This window comes from Pseudonaja textilis, chromosome 2 (assembly GCF_049901715.1).
Source record: "Pseudonaja textilis isolate UNSWEBS1 chromosome 2, rPseTex1.2, whole genome shotgun sequence".
NCBI lineage: Eukaryota > Metazoa > Chordata > Lepidosauria > Squamata > Elapidae > Pseudonaja > Pseudonaja textilis.
In genome coordinates this window covers 227,045,434-227,067,748 of record NC_141991.1, presented here as the reverse complement: position 1 = coordinate 227,067,748, position 22,315 = coordinate 227,045,434, and the positions used below count along the sequence as shown (strand labels likewise).

General features: G+C 36.7%; 1 protein-coding gene across 1 annotated transcript in view; it reads left to right on the top strand.

Annotated features, from left to right (window-relative positions):
• SERINC5 (serine incorporator 5) overlaps positions 1–21,609 on the top strand; it is a 39,434-nt gene extending 17,825 nt beyond the window's left edge. The window contains exons 3-12 of the mRNA XM_026717511.2: positions 2,104–2,282; positions 2,494–2,576; positions 5,876–5,969; positions 7,591–7,802; positions 10,810–10,905; positions 11,462–11,585; positions 12,648–12,714; positions 16,597–16,636; positions 18,666–18,813; positions 19,878–21,609. Coding sequence (XP_026573296.1) covers positions 2,104–2,282; positions 2,494–2,576; positions 5,876–5,969; positions 7,591–7,802; positions 10,810–10,905; positions 11,462–11,585; positions 12,648–12,714; positions 16,597–16,636; positions 18,666–18,813; positions 19,878–20,025 — 1,191 coding nt within the window. The 3' untranslated portion in view covers positions 20,026–21,609. The remainder of the gene's footprint in view (positions 1–2,103; positions 2,283–2,493; positions 2,577–5,875; positions 5,970–7,590; positions 7,803–10,809; positions 10,906–11,461; positions 11,586–12,647; positions 12,715–16,596; positions 16,637–18,665; positions 18,814–19,877) is intronic.
• Positions 21,610–22,315: the final 706 nt, after the last annotated feature.

Below are 22,315 nucleotides of genomic sequence, written 5' to 3'. Positions count from 1 at the left end.
TGGCAGTTCATAGGGCAGAGAGATTAAGCAAAGAAAAGTGTGTCTGTGTGTGGAGAGGGGGAGAGTGCAGAATAAACTAAAATAGGTTTCAGTCTTGACTGATCTTCTCATGAATTTTGCTCTTGATCAATTAAACACGGTATACCGTGGTAGGATTCTGTATCTGAAAAAGATTAATAAAGCATTAGCTATGTTCCTGATTTATTATGCTGAAAAAGTTTTTCCAGACATTATTAAAACAGTTCAGAGTAGTGTCCTTTCTCAAATCCATAATTTGCTAACATTGGCTAAGTGGAAATGCATCTAGATTTTTGCCTTTCCATCCAATCTTTTCAAAATGTTAATTTCACCCCCTAATTTTTTCTTCATTGTGCTCTTTAATGTTGTAATTACCTTAATTAATACTTAACATGAAATCATTTGGGCTATTAGTAGGCACACATAATTTTGAAAATTGTGAATGAAAGTACCCATGATTTCGTTTCCCTGTTTAATAAGCATGCCGGCTGAGGAATTCTAGAAGTTGAAGTCAACACATCTTCAGATTGCTAAATTTCAGAAACAGTAGTCTAAACTCACCCACTGAGCTTCATGACTGAATGTGTTCCTTCACTCTCATCTGACACATTAACTATTACAATTTACTGTGCTGGCTCTCTGCTCACAGAACTTCTTTTACATTGTGCGAGGGAGGAGGTGTAGTCAAAGTTTGAATCTGCTGCCCTATATTAAAAAAAAAAACTTAAGTACTAAATACTTCTAATTTACAACATTACATTACATTCTATCATGAACTGGCTATTACATCTTCTACATTTTCTTAGTTCACACTTAGTTTAAGTTAAATTTATGTTCTGTGTTATTTTTCTCTAGACCCTCTCAGGTTTTTCTGCAAACAGAATTTAAACGTGGAAAAATGTTTTGAGTTGGAAGGGTTCTCTCTGTTTATAGCCAAAAAAGAAAGGAAAGGGGGGAAAAAAACCAACTGTCTTAATGTTCAGCTCAGTTGCTCCTTTCAGAACTGCCTACCTATGAGGATATAGAGAAGCTTTTATTTTAACTGTAAATGGGTGTGTGTGAGTATATGTCTACATGATTCTATATCAGTGCATCTATTTATAGACGGTTCCATTTGTGAGAGGTGGGTACAAATTTTCATAGGAGGCACAGCCCTAGAATGTAACCAAGGACATAGAAATGTGCTTTTAAGGTGTTTTTTGTGTGTAGCTACAAATTAGCTTGAGGCCAAAATGGGTTACTTGTTGATTTTTTTTTCTGTGGAGTAAAGTGTGGCCTCAAAAGCAAATATTTAAGCAAGTGAGGAGAGGGCTGGAATTTTCCCACTTTTCTGCTATTTTACTTCTGTAATCTTTTAAAAGCCTTCTATGCATTCAAAGTACATCAAGAAATCATGTTTTGCAAGTAGTCCTTATTTAACAGTGGTAATTAGGACTGGAATTTCTGTTGCCTAGCAGTGCTAAACAGTGCAAAATGCACCATCATATAACTCTGCCACTTAACAAAGGCATTCCTGCCAGTCCCTGCTTACTGTCATTAAATATCAGTTGTTAAATGATAACCTCACATGATTGTGCCCTCTTGACTTGCTTGTGGGAAGATGGTGGAAAGGATGGCAAATTGTGATCACATGACCATGATTTGCTGCAACAGTCAGAAGTCTGGGACAGTTGCCAAGCACCCAGATCATTATCACATGTCTGTGGGGGTCACTGCAACAGCCAGAACTTTTAGCACCAGTCATACGTAGCACCCATTCACTATCATTGTAAATCCAAACAGTCACTGAAGGAGTGGCTGTTGAACAAGAACCACCTGCATAGCAGAGGTTGGCAACTTATACCCAAAAGACACGTTCCAATGCTGTTGTATAAACCACATACTGAAAAAGTATGTTGTATGAATCAGAAATAAATTGCTAGGAAATGCAAATGAAGAAGCAGCATGGTTTCTAAATGTTGTATATATGTAAAATGACGGCTTGATAAATCTGAAAGTAACACATTTATCTAAAACTGCTTAATATAGCTATCATCGTACACAGTTACATGCATCTTATCTACAGTACTTCATTGTTCATTTCAGATTTATTTTTATGAAACAGTATGTCAGCATATTCAAGCAGGTGACTCCTGTGAGAAGCTGGTGGGCTACTCTGCAGTTTATCGAGTATGTTTTGGAATGGCGTGTTTCTTTTTCATCTTCTTTTTATTCACAATTAAAATCAACAACAGCAAAAGCTGTCGTGCCTACATCCACAACGGGTAAGCTTGACGGATTTTTTTCATTGAAGTTTTGATGGGATACTCAATGCTAAACAGTTGCATTTCTTCACCAATACAATGACATAGTTTATATCTTCTTTATTTGTTTTACTGGTATTTACTATCCACATTTTTTCCTTTGGTCAGATATTAAAGTACGGTACGGTAATTCTATTCCTTTTCTTTTTCCTGTCTGTTTTTTCTTTTCCAGATTTTGGTTTATTAAACTTCTCATCTTGGCAGCAATGTGCTCAGGAGCCTTTTTCATTCCAGATCAAGATACTTTTCTTAAAGGTACACGTTTTAAAAAAGAACTGGCTAATGTTTTTCTCCACGGTCGAATATATACAGGTATCATGTTACAGGTGATACGTTGTAGGAAAAGAAGTGGAAGGGTTATTTGGCACTTGTAAAAGTGACAGTTTTAGAAAAACTAAATCTTTAACAGCACCATTGAGCAAGATATTTCTTCATTCACAGACATCAAAAGATTTAGGCCAGGGGTGTCAAACTTACATCATCACGACAGCATCACATGATGTAGCAGAACTTCCCCTTCACTAAACCGGGCGTGGGCGTGGCTAGCATGTGACACATCCTGCCCACAGGCCGGGAGTTTGACAATCTCAGAAAACTTCAACTTCAACATATAGTTGACCCATTGCAACTGTAAATTGACAAAGTACTTGTAATCTAACTCACATATAATTTGCTTATGCATAACCATCCTGCTTTCCCCTTTTTCTTCTCCCCCTCCACTTTACCCTAACTGAAATTCTACATCAGTCTAGCCTATTATATGCAGCTGATAAAAGTGGAGCTACAGTTTACCAAAGGATATGCCTTCTAATACATTTTTAAGAGGATATGCAGGTATGCTATATTTGTTACAAATTCAGACTTTTACAACCACTGTAGCTGTTGAAACAGCCATAGAATGGTGCATTTTTATACCAATCCAGTTTCTTTCTGGAAAAATGAACTGAAGTAGGCATCTATACACGAGACAAAGACAGAACAAAGGGGTGATAGGATTGTAGAAGGATGCAGACTAAATCAAACTTGCATACTATTATGTACAGTTACAGATAAAAAAAACTGCCTTGGAAATTATTATTTTAAGGGATTTTTTTTTGCAGATTTTTTTGTTTTTTAAGGGGTTTGTTTTTGGCAGATGTAGTGAGCTGTTTCCCAATATTCAGCTCCTTTTAGTTAGAAAGTAATTGTGAAAGACTCCGATAAAAGAATTTTATAAATCTATGTTGATTGCGTATATTGTTTGGATTGTGCTCTGTTGTTTAGATCATGAAAAATAGCTATGTAGAAACATCAACATCTCAGAGCATACAGTAAGTTAATCCTCCTCCTTTAGATAATGGTTCAGATGACGGTGCTTTGTCATTAAATGTGAAAATATTAAACCTGGTGAACATAGATAGTTCCTGTTGCAAAAATGTACATTGTACATAAACTCAAAGAAAAACCAAAGCCAATGTAAAATTGTACTTCATAATTTTGTTTTACCTAATTAAACCATTCTTAGGTTAAAATAACTTTTGTACAATAGGACATCACTTTTTCCAAGTTGTTTTTCAAGAACAAATCTTGCACAGTTCAAATGAGGTCATACAATCAAAGGCCAACTGTACAAGGAATTAAAAGCCAGCTTCTTGTTTGCACTGGGAAGGACATGGGAAGTTGGGCAGAAGCTGAAAGGAAGACACTGCAGTGCAGAAGGAAGATAAGGCTAAGAATCTGTTGAAGGTTAAATTGATCTTTTTCAGCTTAAATTCCTCTCCCTTTCCAAAAGTGTGCCTTACCTTAGCAAGGAAGCTGCAGTCACAACAGCTTCTCTGTCTGAGAAAGAGTATTTTAAAGTTTAGATGTTCCTCAAATGAAATACCCTGTCACCACAATGCTCATTGTGCAGCTGAACTACTGTAGCTTACAGAAATTCAATTAGTTCCTCATGTATAACAATTGAATCAAACTGCATTTGCTTTTCTAATGGGGCAGGCCAGCAGCCACTGCACTTAAACTTTCTAACAGTTTAATTAGTCTTCAATTTGATGACATTTACTATGCAAATTTGAGATTTCTTGCAGAGCTTCCATTTTGTTACTAAAAGAATCTTCTGTACTAATATCCGATAGCAGTTCCAATTAATCAAGGCAATTTGCTAGTTACAAATGCTTGTAGATGGCAGAGTCCAAACTCTGGAAGAAAAAGAAAATAGAGTGCTTTAGAACATGTGCAGTAGTACAATCTTGATTTTTGAATTTTATTTATTTATCAAGTTTGTATGGCCATCCAGTTCACAAATAGTTGACCCTGGGTGGCATACTAGATTTAACAGTGTTTTTATTCATTCATTTAACATGATACTTATGATCAGAAACCTTTTTCAAACCATTTATACTTTTAAGTTGAATAACTGACAGAAGTTTCAAGATATTATCCTCGCACTAAGACATTTAATTCAAAAAAAGCAGCTTTTTTAAAATCTGAGACTCGTTGTTCTCTGAACACTGAATTTAGCTCATTTCTTTACTCATTCAGTTCATTGCCCAGCATCTGGAGAGCAAGCCCCTGATGCAACAAAAAATATCAGCCTTCACTACAGAAAGCTCTTTCTCTCTTATCTAAAATTATATGTCATAATGTCCTCTAGCAGTCCAACCACTCCCTGCATTCAGTTGCTTCTGTAATTGCATTGGCACTTCTTGAATTCTTTTCAAGTGTGACATAATGTGCCTTGCCAATAACTCATGCAAATTTTATCTGTAAACAGGAGCTGCGTTAATTGTAGAGTAGCTTTCTATTACTTGGGTCTGTCCAAATGTGTTGAAGGCAATAATTCTTTTGCCAATGTGGCCAAAACACAACATATTTTAAAGGCAAAAAGAAGGCTATTACAGATAGTCCATTTCTGTGTTTTCCCCTGTGAATAAACTCAGAGTAGACAATGAACTTCATTATGAAGATGGAAATATACTCAGGATTATTTGAGAGTTTCATAAAACAATAGATGTTTTATTTTTGTTATTTGGATGCCAATGCCTGTATGTGTATATGTTGCAAAACTTATCAAATTTTAATCCCACCCTGTAATTTGGAATGTATTTCTATAAAGACTTTTTAGGATTCATGCATTTTTAACCTTTTGTTTTATGTATAAAATGCTTAAAATATATTTTTTTAAAAATTTTCTGCTGTTTTGCAAAATAATTTAATTTGCTCTGTGTGTGTGTGTGTGTGTGTGTAATGTTACGCATGCAGTATTTTAATATTCATGCATTATATAATGGGAACCTGTGTTAAAAAATTAATAATTAGTATTCATAGTCTGTATTTTCACAATACTGAGTAATAATTGAGGTCCATAATACATGGAAGTAATTGCTAGAAAGGAGTATGCTTTTCTGAAACTCTGTCTCTGTGTGTGTGTGGGGGGGTATGAATATATATCTGGTGAATATATTTAAAGTGTATCCTCCTTACCATAATTTAATTGCTTTATAAATGTAATGAATAAAAATGATATTTTTCTATATGAGTCATAATTAATGAAGCAATTTTTATGTTTTCGGCAGCTTGGCGTTATGTTGGTGCTACAGGAGGCTTCCTCTTCATTATCATTCAGCTTATCCTCCTTGTAGAATTTGCACACAAATGGAATAAAAACTGGTATGTTTCTTTCATGCCTGCATATAAGAGGAAGTGTCTGTTTAGCTGAAGTCTATTTTTAAAATTTAAAAACAATCAGAATCACAGTTGATCTGTGTTAAAGTTTTACAGCAGGCATTCCTGTTAAGTTTTTCTCTTCAATTGTTTCTTTGTTTTTAACTATCCAGCTTCCTCTGTAACTTTTTATACATCTAACTTCCTATTTATTGCCTCTAGTACTTTTCACTTGGCTAAACAAGCCTGCTGCATCATTCCTTCAGCTGGTTCTCTTAGTTTCAGTTATTAAAAATGTGTGACATTCATAAGAGAGTTTATATCTAAATTTAAAGATAAAAATCTAAATCTTCGTGGGGTTTAACAATTACTGAATTGTTCTCCCTTGTCCAATTTTTTTCAAGATTCTTAGATCTTGTTATTGTAATCTAAATTTAGAAGAAGTATCTTTAATCGTTCCAAATACATCCTAAAGCAGGAGTGTCAAACTGGATTTCTTCAAGTGCCAGATCAGCATTGTAGTTCTCCTCCATGGGCAGGATGGATGCCTCCCCTACAGCACCCTGCCGGCCAAAATAGGGCACAAGAGGATCCGTTGGGGGTGCTGCCACTTGTTTTCACCCTCCATAGCCTCCTGCAATACTCACCCGGCCATTTTGGACCTGTTTTTTGGGTCTGTTTTCAGCCCTTTTGGGGGGGCATTTTCAGCCGACAGAATGCTGCAGGAGGCCATAGAGAGTGAAAACGAGGCACCGGGGGGGGGGGTGTCACGCAGCCTGTTTTAGACACCACAGAGGCACCACAGGCCATCCCTTCCATATTTCTAGGCTGGCTCCGTAGGCCGGATTTAAGCGCCCCAATCTGGCCAATAGTCTTTGTGTTTGACACCCCTGTCCTAAAGTAAACTTTAGATTATCTTAAATCAATTGTTTTAATTTGCATAAAACAAAGCAGTATCTTTTTGTAGCCTTGAAAGTTTCACCATATTGATCACAGGTTAATCTATATATCTGTCCCACATACCTTATTTTAAATATTGAAGACATAACACGTTTTTAGAAATAGGCATCTTTTAAGCTGATCAGTCAAGTCACCTGTCTGTTCCCAAGTTTAACTTCCCATCTCTCCAGCAAAGTTTAAGAAACCTAACTTTAGGCTGATCAGTAAGATGCATGCTCTTTGAGAGTGAAATAAGTTACACATTACTCAATATATTGCTGGTATAACTAGACACAGTACAAACTATAGTTCGTACAGTGCAATATTAATGCATTATCAGGGGTTTTCAGTTCAATTGAATAGAATGCAAAGGATGTGTATATTTTATTTTTATAGTTATGTACACTGAAGATGGCATTTAATTTTATTGTATGAGGTGCAGTGATGATAAATAAACTAAACTAAGCTAAACTAAACTAATAAAATGCAGTAATCTAAATACCTTGTAAATTTAAAATAATAAGTGAACATCCATGTCTAAAGAACAATACTTTCCTGCATAAAGATTTAATTCTTAATCCACTTCACAAAGGACTAATGCACGAATCTCCTTTGGGAGCTTCACAATGCTCAGTATCGTTTGTTTTTATTCAAGTGTAATGCATAATTGCTTTTCTTTCCCAAACAGGACATCTGGCACAAAGCACAATCAACTTTGGTACGGCTCCTTAGCTCTTGTGACTCTCACACTGTATTCCGTTGCTGTTGGAGCTCTAGTTGTGATGGCTGTCTTTTATACCCGTGCTGATGGCTGTACATTTAACAAGATCCTGCTTGGTGTCAATGGTGGCTTGTGCTTGCTTATTTCAATGGTAGCCATTTCACCTTGTGTCCAAAACCGTAAGCAAGTTCTTTTACTGTCACTCTGGACTTGGTTGCTTGGAATTGGAGGTCATTTCCTAGCCATATTCAATCCCTTAGTTTATCACAAATCATAATCTGGGAAAAAATAAAAAGACTGCTCGAAGGTCAGGTCATAGGACCAGTAATAGAAAAAAAAGGCCTCAAATTGTGTCTGGGTTAACTGAGCCTATTCATGTCCTCTTAACACTGCAAACTAAAACATTGTTTTGTGTATAAAATGCAGTAGTTGTAAAGCATAGGCAAGGTTGATTTTATTGCTTTGATTTTAAAAATCATTTTTCTGCAATAAAATTGTACTTATTCTGAAGTAATGGAGAGACCACCATAAGACCTAAATCTGGAATTACTAACTGCCATATCTCCTGATTTTCAGTAACTCAGTTGAATTTCAAATTTTTTTTGGTCTATCACCCATGATCTCTGACATATCAGTTGAAACCTTTTTGTGGAAGGGAATCAATTTATATCCACTGGTGGTTTTATCAGTCCACTCATGTAAAGCTCCCCGTGTTAGACAGGTTACATCATGGTGGTAACTCAGCAGGAGAGAGCATGTTTTCCATGAAGCTGGTCCCAAATTCAATCCCTGACTTCCAACTCTTAAAAAGCACTAAACAGAAGGCTTTATAAAATACTTCAAGGTAAAATACTTCAAGGTTAACAATTCTTAATGCCTTTTTGGCTATGTAGTTACAATGGGCTCTAGCACTTAGATCATTAGAGATGAGTACTCCAAGGTCCTTGACGGAGTTTGGATCATCAACAAGGTCTTGACTATTCAGCTTGTATTTTATTTTCTGATTTTTTCTTTGCCAGTATGTCAGACAGAGCAATTTATTTGTTGAGATTTGAAGTTGCAATTTGTTTGACCATTCTGATACATAGTTGTTCTGTCTCACCTTTCTTCTTTCCAAAAGATGAAAGAGTACAAATTCACACAAACACAGGCAGGCAGGCTGGCTCGGACTTCACAGAGATAATTCTTTGGAACTGATAATGTCCTTGGCATTCCAACACGCTCTGCCTGCCAAGTCCGAACTGATAACAAGTAAAAAGCTACTCCCAGAAAATTACAAGGCAGACCATAAAAATCATTCACAAAGAAAACCTGAAGCAAGATTAAACTTTGTCCCATACAAAGTTCCAGCCGACAACACACCCATTTTTATCCCCTGTGGGGTGTGGCTCAATGACTCAGCTCACTCTCTGACCCTCCCACGCCTCCTACGTTGCTGCTCACGTTTCTTCCTACGACACTGCTTAGGATCAAGCCAACATTCTTCCTCTTGACTCCCTGTCATGGGCTGCTCCGATATGCCTTCCTCCTGATTAATCTCAGGCTGTTCCTCTCGGTTGTCTGATGAAACCTGAGGCATTATCAGGGAGGAAGGCATTGCCAGAGAGGAAGGTCCTGGGGAGGAAGGCATTCCCAGTTCCTCCTCCTCATCTTCCGAGTCCTCTTCCTCTAACAGCACAGGCTCGGGAATCGGAGCAACAACACATAGTTGAGATCTTTTTGAAGGGTAGCAGTATTGGGGGACACCACTGTTGACAGATACTGAATTTGATAGGACTCTCCCAATTTTGACCATTTGTTGTCTATTTGACAGGAATGCTTCTATCCAGTTATGCAGATGTCCAAAGATACCATAAGATTTTAGTTTTAGGAGTACCACTGAATCAAAGGCTTTACAGAAGTCTATGTAAATTGACTCTATTGCTTTGCCCTGATTGAGTTGTGTAGTCCATATGTTTTTGCAGTGTAAGAGTTGCAAATTACAGAAAAGTTGTGTTCCTGCACAGCCTGGATTACTTAGTTTAATTTATTGTCATAGCACCTCGTACAACAAAATCAAACACCATCTTCAGTGCGCATCAATAAACATAAACACACATCCTTCACACTCCACATTAATTGCTTGGGGGTGCTTTGTGGGTGAAATTTCTCTGTGGACCACCAAAATTTTCTCGCAGACCACCTGTGGTCCCCGGCCCACTAGTTGGCGACCACTGGCCTAGAACTCCAGATTTTTCATTAAAATTAGTAGTAGTAGTAGCTGAAGATTGTTTCAGGGATTGAGAAATGGTGAAGAAACAAGTTTCTGTTTTTTATATTTCTATTTATGTTTAGAATAGTCCAGAAATACATAGCCGCCTTCAGATCAAGAGCAATACTTGAACCTTAGGTTTTGAGTTGCTGAAGACTATATTTTAAGAAATGAGTGGAATGACTGAGGCAAATGAAAACATTATTTTTTACTGTTAAAATGACTACTCCTCGTTATTTAATCATTTCCTTTGGGTCATAGTATAATTTTTAGTCTTGTGTCAATATCTGAAGAGATGCTGAGGGATCTACTAGGACCCATCCCTAAAGAACTCCTTTTGAAATCAAAGCAATTTCTGTTAGTCTCAACTGCTTTGTGAACATTGATTTCAGGGAGGTTTCTCTAAACATGACTAAATCTATATATAAACTATTAGTGCTTGGTATATGTTTAGTTTTCCCAACACCCCTTCTTCTCAGTGTGGTTATTTCGGGGAAATGAGAGTACATTTTTGTGTGTTAAACTGAGATTTAGAGTTCAGTTTTAACTTGAGTTTTCTCAGCTGTTTGTATTTTGTCAAGATTCACTTTATCCTCTTGAACTTTTACTACACTTTGGGAACTGAATTATGAATTACACTTTCGGGAACTGAATTATTTGTCCCTCTTTTGATGGACTGGCAGAATAGCAAGGAGAAGTAATTTGAAAGGTTTGTCATAACTTTCACAAAGATCTATTCCTCATATATTTTGTTCTGTGACTAGGGTTGGATCTGTGATTCCTGTTTTTATTCAGCTAAAGCACTCCTTCTATCTGTGAAGGAGAGCCCTGAATTTAAGATTAAAGGTCCATGAGCTCAAACAAAACATGATTTACAGTATGAATCTTTTTACCAAAGAAAAGTCTACAGATGTATCCCTGTTTTAACATTTCAGGTCAACCTCATTCTGGCTTGTTGCAGTCAGGCATTATCAGCTGCTATGTCATGTACCTCACATTCTCATCTCTTTCAAGCAAACCTCCAGAAATGAGTAAGTTACCTTGAATTAAAAATCAGCATATACATGTGCACTGATTATCTATATAAAATTATCCTTCTGTCAATGTTGTACTTTCCAAATAACATTGGCTATGCTAATTGGCAATTCTGAAAACCCAGAGCACCTTGAAATCACCAAACTCCCAATAACACCACCAATAATGTATTGTGTGAGATGTACTATATCAATTAATACATCTAATTAAAGCAAAAGGAATTGCAGCAACTTTATCTTGTAAATTATCTCTTCAGATGTTTAAATCACAAACAGTTTCAATAATATTTTCCACATTTAAAAGTAATGTGTTTCTTTTTAAATGAAATAATTCCTGTTTTGAAAATCAAAGGTGGGAATCAATTCTGCTTTCTCCAGCAGCCCTCATACAGTTCAGGAATCAGCTGCACAGACTTAGAAAATCTTCCACAAATTAAAAGATGCAGGGAATTTGAAAGAAGGGAACATGCCATTGTCCAAGCTAAAGCATATGTAGATAATTGGATACATGAAATATAAAATTAATTGTGCTAATTGTGGGCTTTTTTTCAAGTCCTAGATGGGAAACAAAATATAACAATCTGTGTGCCTGACTTTGGCCAAGGGCTGCAAACAGATGAAAATTTGGTGACTGGGCTGGGAACTACAATTTTATTCTGTTGCATTTTATATTCCTGGTAAGTCTCCATTTCAGCTGTAATACAATTTTATGCCAATAGACAGATAGATACCTGTTTACTTCTTGGAGGGGAGTAACTATTTGACAGCTTTCTGCAATAGCTTGTTATCTATCAAATTAAAACATACATAACACTTTTATTTAAGGAATTGGAAAATGGTATAATTGAAAAAACTATGGGTAGTCATTGACTTCGGACCACAATTGGGACCAAAAAATTGGTCGCTAAGCAATGAAATCTTTAAAAGTATTCATAGGACCAGATCTGATTTTATGACCATTTTTATTGAAACTGTTAAATGAATCACACAGTTCTTAAGCAAATCCAGTTTCTCCAATTGTCTTTTCTTGTCGGAAGCTGTTTGGGAAATTCACAGCAACTTTTGTAAATATGAGCTGATTGCCAAGAGCCCAAATTGTGACCATGTGACCACAGGATAATGCAACTGTTATAATTTCAAGGATGGATTGTAACTTTTTCTTAAGCTGTTGTAAGTTCGAACCATCATTAAATGGTCATAGGTCAAGGAATACATCTAGTGTACAAGGTTCAGGTAGTCTTCAACTTATAACCAAAATTGGACCCAAAATTTTCATTGCTAGACGAGGCAGTTGTTAAGTGAATCATGCCCATTGCTGCTGCCTTTCTTGCCATGGTTGTTAAGCAAATCACTGCAGTTGTTAAGTGAATCATGTGGTTCTTAAGCCCCATTTACTTTGCCTGTTGGAAATCTGCTAGGATGGTCACAAATGAGCCTAGAATTCCGCAACATAAATGCATGCCTTATGCAGTCTCCCAAGAATCAGATACGGCTGAACAGAAGGAAAAAAAAATGTTAGAATAGACCATTTTTATCAAGTTTCTGTTGCTTTCCATGGAAGAGGCAATTTACATATTAATCAAGGCTCTTTGATCTTCAAAGCTTCTATGTTAAATTTAATCCCATAGGAATTGGCATCTTGTTGAAAACGTTTATGTTGTTAGGAAAAGAAAATATCCCTTGTACATCAATATACAATATTATTACACAACCATCTTTTCTTTCTGTTTTTTCTCTAGTTTGACCTCAACAACAAGAGCAAGCTCTGAAGCACTCAGAGGGATATATGTAACACCTGAAACTGAAGTGAGTCATTATTGTCATACAATCCGTTGCTCTAGCCCAGGAGTGTCCAACCTTGGCAACTTTAAGACTTGTGGACTTCAACTCCCAGAATTCCCCAGCCAGAAGAATGTATGGCTGATTGGGAATTCTGAAAGTTGAAGTCCACAAGTCTTGCCAAGGTTGGACACCACTGTTTTTAGTTAAAAGCAGATGGCTTCTTGGTGAGACACCTACTTTAGTCATTCCCCCATGTCCCTTTAAGCTTTTCTCCATTCTCTGATTAGCTTTTGCAAGATGACCAAGTCAAATCAGAACAGATTCTTATTTCATTCCAAAATTGAAGGAATTGCCACTTCAATATAGAACAAGGTAGGCTGGGGTTAACTGTAAAAGGCCTCTTTTGATTAGATGGTCCTTTTCTTAAGTCTTGTTGCCTTATTGGCATGATGCCTTTTTCCCTCTCACCTGGTGAAACAGAAATCTGCATAGTGAAGTTTCTACACGAGAGCAAATCTGCAAATGGAAACATGTAGTTTGCCCAGATTTCATGGTTAGTTGTTCTACTTTGATGTACAGTCGCAAATAACTATAAGATAAGGTTATGAGACAAGGTGATGCAGTGGTTAGAGTGCAGTACTGCAGGCTATTTCTGCTGATTGCAATTTGACAATTGAAATCTCATCAGACTCTAGATTTACTCAGCCTTCCATCCTTACGAGTTGGGTAAAATGAGGATCAAATGGTTGGGAGCAATATGCTGATTTTGTAACCGTTTAGAGAGACTATAAAGCACTGTAAAGCGATATATAAGTCTAAGTGCTATTGCTATTATAGTGTTGTGTTTTTTCAAGGGAAAGATTTGGAATCAGACATTATAACAGTGTAATAAATGGTCACACAGAGAGTTGTATATTTTCATGTTTTATCATTATTCTTTTTAAATATTTTTTTCATTTGCCAATTTACTGTCTATTGAAGCTCACCTAGAAATTTTAACATAGTTTCACATATTAAAAAAGCTATAGAGTTTTTGCTCAGGAGGATTCTAAATATCAGATATGCAGGCTATTTGTGTAAAAGAAAAAACAATAGAATATAGAGAGGTGGAAAATATATTTTATACTAGGTTGTATGTGCAGATACTGATTGTATTAGTGGTTCATAGTCCCTTCTATGTTATATGGAGTTACATATATAAAGAAAGAAGAAATACATTGCAGCCAGGGGTGGGATTCAAATTTTTAACAACCGGTTCTGTGGGCGAGGCTTAGTTGGTGGGCGTGGCTTGGTGGTCATGTGAATGGGTGGACATGGCTTGGTGGTCATGTTATTGGCTGGGCGTGGCCAACTCAATATCACTCACATCGAAGCACACATCTCCTCATCTGGCCTCTCATGACTGTGGGGATGCTGCAACAGTCGTAAGTGTGAAAAACGGTCATAAGTCACTTTTTTCAGTGCCATTGTCACTCCACAGAAGCCAAGTACCAGCAAAGGAGGGGGAAAAATCTCCAGAGAAGTTCCTGAGACAGGAAGTCTAGTCCTGTCAAGAATGTAATAAGGATTAACTGAGAGGTGGTTTCTGTAAGCAACACCAGAATGTTTCCTTCTTGCCTTCCTTACAGATTTAGGCCAGTAATTTCTTCTAACAACCGGTTCCCCAAACTGCTTAGAATGTTAACAACCGGTTCTAGCGAATAGGTACGAACTGGTAGAATCCCACCCATGATTGTAGCATTATAATGTCAAAGCGGTCAAGCCACAATGTTCAGGGTCTTGATATCATATCTGTACTGCCTCATGTTTTCAAGGCAAGTCAACTATCATATCAACCATCTCTATTTTGGTCTGGCTTATATAAGCACAATCAAATGCAAACATAATTTAGATTTCAATATCTGTTGCTGCCAACTTGTTTGAGTTAACAGAAGATCTACAACCTGTTTTTATGTTAGTATCCCACCAGTTGGTACTTTTGCAGGTGCTATTGAAGTGTTAGCATTCGAAGAGATATTTCAGAACAGGCCTCAATGTCTTTCTGGGACATTGGGTATTAACCTATTTTAATGCTTTCCTTAATGTTGCTGTCTTCCTTATCCTTTCCATCTTGTTTGGACTAGCACCAATGTCAAAGTTGTGACATGTGGCATCCCACGTTTGCCACTTCAGACAGTGCTACCAGAAAGCAGCATTCTTGTGCTAAGCAAGAGCCAGCCCAGATGGATGCTGTCTGGGACAATAGACTGAGCTGCACGAGAGAGCTCAGAAATGTAGTACTGAAGTGTACCATAATAGCATTATTTTTAGATCATTTGCTCTTAAAGAGCACTACAAGAACTATTGTAGGGAAACATAAAGAGAAGACTAGCAGCAGGCAACTAATTGTAGGTCCCATTCTTCCCTATGACAGAAGCTCTTTTGTCTCCTGATTAGAAATGTAAACATAATTCTCCATCTGCTTCTTTTAAATAGAGAGGCTTTCTTGCATCTGAACATGACTGTTAGTCACATTGTGAAGGACTCTTTATATGCATGGCAACATTGCTAACTGCATCTTGCAAGGATTTCTGAGACCAGAATATCTGCTAAACATAACTTTTTACGTTGCTATTTTGGTGTTCATACTTACATACATAATTAGAGACTGTCAAAATTAAACATGTGCATTTACAGAATGTACTTCCATGCAATAATCATTTGTCAAAACTGAGGCATATTCCTTTGCTTTTAAAAATATTTTATACATATTTTTTTTTAAATTAACTTTTCTTTAAAACCCTACTTATTAATATGTATATTACAAAATTACATAGCTAACTACCGGCAACTACCAATAATCCTTGCTGACCGACCACTTGTTCAGCAGCCATTCAAAGTTACAACAGCACAAAGCGAGTGAGACTTACAATTTCAGTCACAATGTTTCTGCCGTCAAGTGATCATGATTCAGGCACTTGGCAATTGACTTGCACTTAAAACAGTTGTAGAATCTCATGGATACATCATTATTTTCAGTCTTCCCTGCTGGCTTTCTGCAGAGTCAGTGGGGAAACTAGCATGAAAGTTGTAAGTTGCTCCTGTTCCCGCCACTTTCTCTCCCGAGGATTCCCTGCACAACAGTGAGCAGATGACTAGTTGTCCTCATACATGACATGCACACACACATCCAGTCCACCTATCCTCAAGCTGTGCACTCCTAGCCCTGCCACACTTGAACCATATGCACACGGCTCTGCTGCAGTCGCACACCACAGAGCTGTGCACCCCTTGGCTTTGCCATGCTCAATGCTCTACAGCCTGAATCAGGGAAGGAATGCTGCACTCATGCTGCACTGCAGTCATGCAACACAGCACTCCCTCCACCAGTCAGCCACACTCTATAGCAGAGGTGTCAAACTGGATTGACTTTGTTGAAAGCCAGTAGGCAGTCACAAATTCTGGTCCTGTGAGATGGCAACAGAGACTGGTGCAATCACATGCCTTGCTTTATGACCACGTTGCTTAGCAATGGAAATTCCAGTCGCAATTATCGTCATTAAGCAAGGAGTACCTATATGTTGCTATTATAAAAAAAACAATCTGCTTTCAAAGAAAAAAAACTAAGAACAAAATCCATTCTTTTCAAGCATATATTTCAAGCTTTTTCTTTTTAATGTAAACTATCGACAGAAAGTTGCCAGTATAAAAATCATGGCACCATGGTCCTTTGAACGAAAATGAACGTACTTCAGAAAGACTACAAAATAATTTGCTTGGTTTTAAGTTCACTGTGCAGTGAATTCAATCCAGTGTTGTCCTTTTACTAATAACGTTTCCTTGAAATATTTTGAGGAATATCAGTATTGACTTATTTGTTTCTGAATTAGTGGAAAAAAACCTTTTGCTTTTGTGTCTCTGTTGTAGATAGCTCGCTGCTGTTTCTGCTGTACTCCTGATGGAGATGGTAAGAATTGCCTTTTTTTTTTCCTTTCATGCGGATTTGTATTCTTTAAAACAGAGAAAGCAGGAGACTGTGAGCTCAAGTCCCGCCTTAGCTATGAAAGCCATCTGGGTGACTTTTGGCCAGTCACTCTGTCTCAGCTCAACCCACCTCACAGGAGGAAGGTGTGTTGGATATGTTGGCTGTCTTGAGTTATTAGTAAAAAGAATAAAGGTGGGATAAAAAATATTTATTTATTTAGCCTGTGGCGTACAGCAATCTACAAACGCTAGACACAAAGCAGCCCTGACAGCCTTAACTGCTAGTTCATTCTGTTCAACACTTGTGTGTTTATCCTGGTTGCACCACAGGGGCAAACTAGCTTTCACCAGCTGACTAGCAGTGCTTGGGTTGCTGGCTTTTCCAGGCTTCTCTGCTGGTCTCCCCATCCTCCTGTTGCATTGCCTCGCATCCGGCCAGGTCCAGCATCAGCTTGCGCTCTCCACACACATGAACACAACTAGGCTTTTCCCACCAAAGTTATATCCATTTATGCACTTGCAATATTTCATGGTTTCAAATTGCTGAGTAGACGAGAATTGGGGAACAAGTGGCAGGAATTCACCCCTTCTTGCGAAGCTGGGCTTGAACTGCTGAAGTGCAGGCCATTTCTGACCAGTCATTAAGCTGCTGCGCCACCGCATCCACTCAAGATACAAATAATTTCTAATTCTGATTGCCTTTGAATTTGACTGGTTTGTAGATTATATTAGTGCTAACAATTCCATAAAAATGTTCCCTTGTGTTTCAAACTATTCCCACAGACACAGAAATAGATTCTTTTTAAAGCTGTAATTAATAAATTATGATTACTAACAGAAGTACTATGATTTATTTTTTGGATTAGTTAAGTTTTCAGCTACCAGTTATTTGCCTTCACCAGCAGGAATTGAGATTAGAGGCTACATAGAATGCTAGTTTATTACATATTTGGGGTGAGGGAGAGCCTATTGGAGATATGATCGCATTTTCAGAATCTTCAAATGCATATGGAATCTCTTAAAACTTGAGATACATGTGTATTAAAAAGATTCTCTTGAAAAGTTATTTTTATCATCTTAAAGCATTGCAGTTTTTCCTTTTTAGATTTGCTTCTGTGTGTGGAGAAAAACCATATAACCACACAAGAAGTATAAAACTTAAAATATATGTTACAACCACAAGCATGTTGATTACAGACACAACTTTAAAAAGAACATATTTTTGGATGGAAGATGGCATTTTCATCCCATGTGTCAGTGGAATATATTTTCTTCTGGAATTAATTGTAATAGATTGCCATTAAATTGAGAAGAAAATTCTCAACGATGAGAAGGGTTGTAGTTCAGTAAAGTTTGTATTCATGTGTCCTTCCACAAGTGGGAAGGATATCCACAAGGCTAATGAGAAATGAATATGAAAGCACATATCAAACAGAAGAGGAGCCACTTCAGAAAGTTTCTTTTGACTCTCTTCCAGTCAGAATTCTTGACCCTAATATAAATTGCTCAAGGTCAGGAGTTTTAAACTTCAGCTCTCAATGACTGTATACCTTGACCAGATCACCAACTATCACTTTAATCAAAAATACTCTTAAAGGAAGATCAATATGAAAGGAGACTAATTAAATATGGTTAGTTTTAGCGTACCACTTTAGAAATGGATTCCCCGCCCCCCCTTCCCAATCTTTTTAGTTGAGTTTCAGTCAAGACAATCCTAGCTTGGCTTAGCTCAAAAGTAATCCGATAGGGGTTTTTCTCAGGTAAGTGTGTGGGTATGGGTGTCTAAAATGTTTCAGAATTGAAATGACCCTGATCAAATGCAAAATGGCTGCATCAATTTTTTTCAGAAGTGTTTTGAAGTTAAAACAGCTGTCGCAGGGCCATTCCAGGCTTACCACAGCTGTTTCAAACTCAACACTGGGTTATTTTGCATTGTTAATTTTATTCTGAGTATATGTTACTGATTTAAATCTAAAGTATATCATATTTCTCTTTATGTTTGTTTTACCCAGCTGAGGTTGAAGAGCATATTGGGGGAAAAGGCGGTCAGAGAGTAATTTATGATGAAAAGAAAGGAACAGTGTACAGCTATGCTTATTTCCACTTTGTATTCTTCTTGGCGTCTCTTTACGTGATGATGACTGTTACCCATTGGTTCCAGTAAGTCCCTCGGAAAAAAATGTATAGTTTGATGTTATGTTGTCAGAACCCCTCTGGTCCTCTTTCTCCAGTCAGCCCTTTCATAATGGCTCCAAAGCAGTCTAGCCTTCTGGAGAAGAATTTGGGAGGACTGCATGGAACCTAATGGGGTAGAAATGAAATGACACTCCTGACCGTATTAATATACAAAACACTAAATATAAAATGGCAACTGTGCACATAACAAAGCCACAAGGTGACTTCCACTCCACTGACCCCCTAATGCCTGAGAGAAGAGTCAGGCCTTGACAGTTTTCTAAAGGTGAGAAAAGTTGGGGCTCAGGGGAGGAGGAGGGAGATCAGTCTAGGTCCCATAAGATGACAGAACATGAAAAATGCATGCTATGGGAGCACGTGAGTAGCCAGATGTTCTTGGAAGAAGATAGTCCCTCAAGAAATCTAGTCCTTTGCCAGGCGATGCTTAGGGTAACAGAAACTTCTGAATTAAATCTCACCTTTCACACAAACTATTAGGTGGTTTTAGACAGCTCATTATACCATCAGCATGAGCCTCATTCCCTGTAAAATCAGGTAAATAATTCTGGCCAGTTATATGAAAATTACTGAGATGATGCAGTTAGATACTTTAAATGCACAAATCCATCTTTCTGTATCTGGAAACAGGATACATCAAATAGAAATTTCAAAAGAAAATGTTTTAGATTTAATTGTTGCACTGCAAATCAACAATAATGGATAATAGCTGGCATTTACAGAACTGTAATCTGAAATGGTTTATTAAAATCACATTTCTTATCACATGTTTACAAGAAATGTCATAAAAATTCATGATGTCTGGTCTGCACAAGTTACTTGAAAGCAGAATCTTACGCATGGGTTATCTGGGAGAAAGTAGCAATGAACGTGTTTGAATATACACACATTTTTTAAAGGAAACAGGATCCAGGGAAGATCAGTACAGTTTCTTTGAAATAAGTCCTCCTAAAATTGCACCAATACATTATCCTTCTAGAATTGATTTGTGTAACAGCAAATTAGGTAACCTCCATTCTCTTTCATTGTAGTTATGAAAATGCTGCAATTGAAAAATTCTTCGTTGGGACCTGGTCCATTTTCTGGATTAAAATGGCTTCTTGCTGGGCATGTGTCCTTTTCTACCTATGGACTCTTCTGGCACCTTTGTGCTGCCCAACCAGAGGATTCTACGTTTGAAACTACTTCTGTTATAACTCCCGTTGATTTAATAAATCACAAAGTCATTTGTATAATCATTTTCCTAACATTGATGGTTAGGACAATGCTTCTCTCATGTAACAGTTACATTTTGAGACAGATTTTTTAAAATATTTTTTTTATTATCTGGATTTAAAGGACACTGAAAAAAAACACATCTAGTTCAATGTGGCAAGTCAGCTGGACCTTGAATATAATGTGCATATGTGTTTGGTATTCCATAATAAGTAATACACTTGAACCCTTTTATTTAGATGTATGAAAAAAAGTTTAACACTTCACTAGATAAATATGTCATATTTGGTGGGAAGAGTATGAGGTCAAGAAGGTTTTTATTCTGTAACAGATCTCAGTAAATTATTACAAATCTGGATTGTGAATGAGAAAAGATTTGTGGGTATAAAATATTTATTTATATTAATGAAAAGCACCTTTTATGAATCATTGGGTGACAAGACATGGAACCTAAAAATTTGACTGGGATGTGCAACACTGTAAATGTTGGTGCAATTAATTAACTATTATGAGCCACTGAGGGACTAGATGCATTTATCAAAGTATTCGGTTAGGAATAGTGGACGACAAAATAAGAATTCTGTTAAAAAGTATTTTTAGTAGGTCTGTGGATTTGTTTTTCTTTATCTTTCCTGCATCTCTTTGGTTTCATAAATGTATTTTGATGCACTCATATTTAAATTCAATAGATAAATTAGGAAAAAACAATTTAATTCAAAGTAATTTTATTATCATAGTTTGAACTGTATCTTCAGTGGTCATAAACATTTTTCATTTCCAATTCCTAATTTGGCATAAGAGTTTTTTCCTATGCCTATCAAATTTCATTTGGAGATTCCAGTCCAAACATGCTTCTTTATCAGGAAGTAAGAACTATGAAATATACCAAAAGTAGATTCAGATTAAACATGTTTAGAATTACATTGCAATTGTAAATTTAAGAATTAGGGCATTACTGTGTTTTTTAAAAAAATTTATCTGTGGAAGCTCAATTTCCAGGTGCTGAAAAAGTTACCATAGAATTAATTAGTAAGCTGATGCTGTCATGTTTTATTTTTTTGTGAATTACATTAATTACAACAGCTGATTCCATTTAATATTTCTGATAAATGGAAACCAACCACGATGATAAAGAAGTGCCTGTTTTCAAAGCTAAGCAGATCAATAAAGCTGCAATATTTTAACTTCAGAAACTAATAATTTGCTTTACTATTTTTATTTACTGCATTTTCATCTTGGGATAGTTCTTCATATGCAATTCTTTTTTAATTCTTTTTTTAAACTTTTGATACAGTGTTGAACTTTTGTAAATATCCACGGACTTTATTCAGAATTATACCTAAAACATTACAGATTTTACTTGCATAAAATATAACTCATTATTGGGGAAAATTAATAGTTGAGACTTTGAGATGAATCCATAGTACAAGTCAAGCAACTGATGTTTTTAAAGTGTTTTGTTGGAGTTTTGAAGAATAACTTCATATTCAAAAAGTATTATAGATGTAATTCCTTGGTCAATAAACTTGAGTTTGTTAAAAATTTCAATTACTGGTATGTCATATATTCATGGTCATGTCCATTTATTTATATCTTTTAGTCCAATTATCTCTTGGTAGGTTTTTTAGAAAAAAATTGGATAATTTTAATCAAAGAAACAGTTTCCAGTAGAGGAGCAAATCTTTCACTGGGAAAGGGATGTGTGTTCTCGTCATTTTTCAGCATTTCCATTGAATATTTAGACTTCTGAATCTTGTTCAACCTTCAATATCTTTAATAATAAGTCATGAATAATATATGCATATCTAAAGTATCAGCAAGATTTTTATTCATATGATGGTGATTGAGACTGCTCAAAAAAATAAAGGGAACACAAAAATAAGACATCCTAGATCTGAATGAATGAAATGTTCTTATTAAAGACTTTGTTCATTACATAGTTGAATGTGCTGACAACAAAATCACACAAAAATTATCAATGGAAATCACATTTAGCAACCCATGAAGGTCTGGATTTGGAGTTACACTCAAAATTAAAGTGGAAAAAAACACTACAGGCTGATCCAACTTTGATATAATGTCCTTAAAACAAGTCAAAATGAGGCTCAGAAGTGTGTGTGGCCTCCAAGCGCCTGTAACGCCTGGGCATGCTCCTGATGAGGCGGCGGATGGTCTCCTGAGGGATCTCCTCTCACACCTGGACTAAAGCATCCCCCAACTCCTGGACACTGGTGCGATGTGGCATTGGTGGATG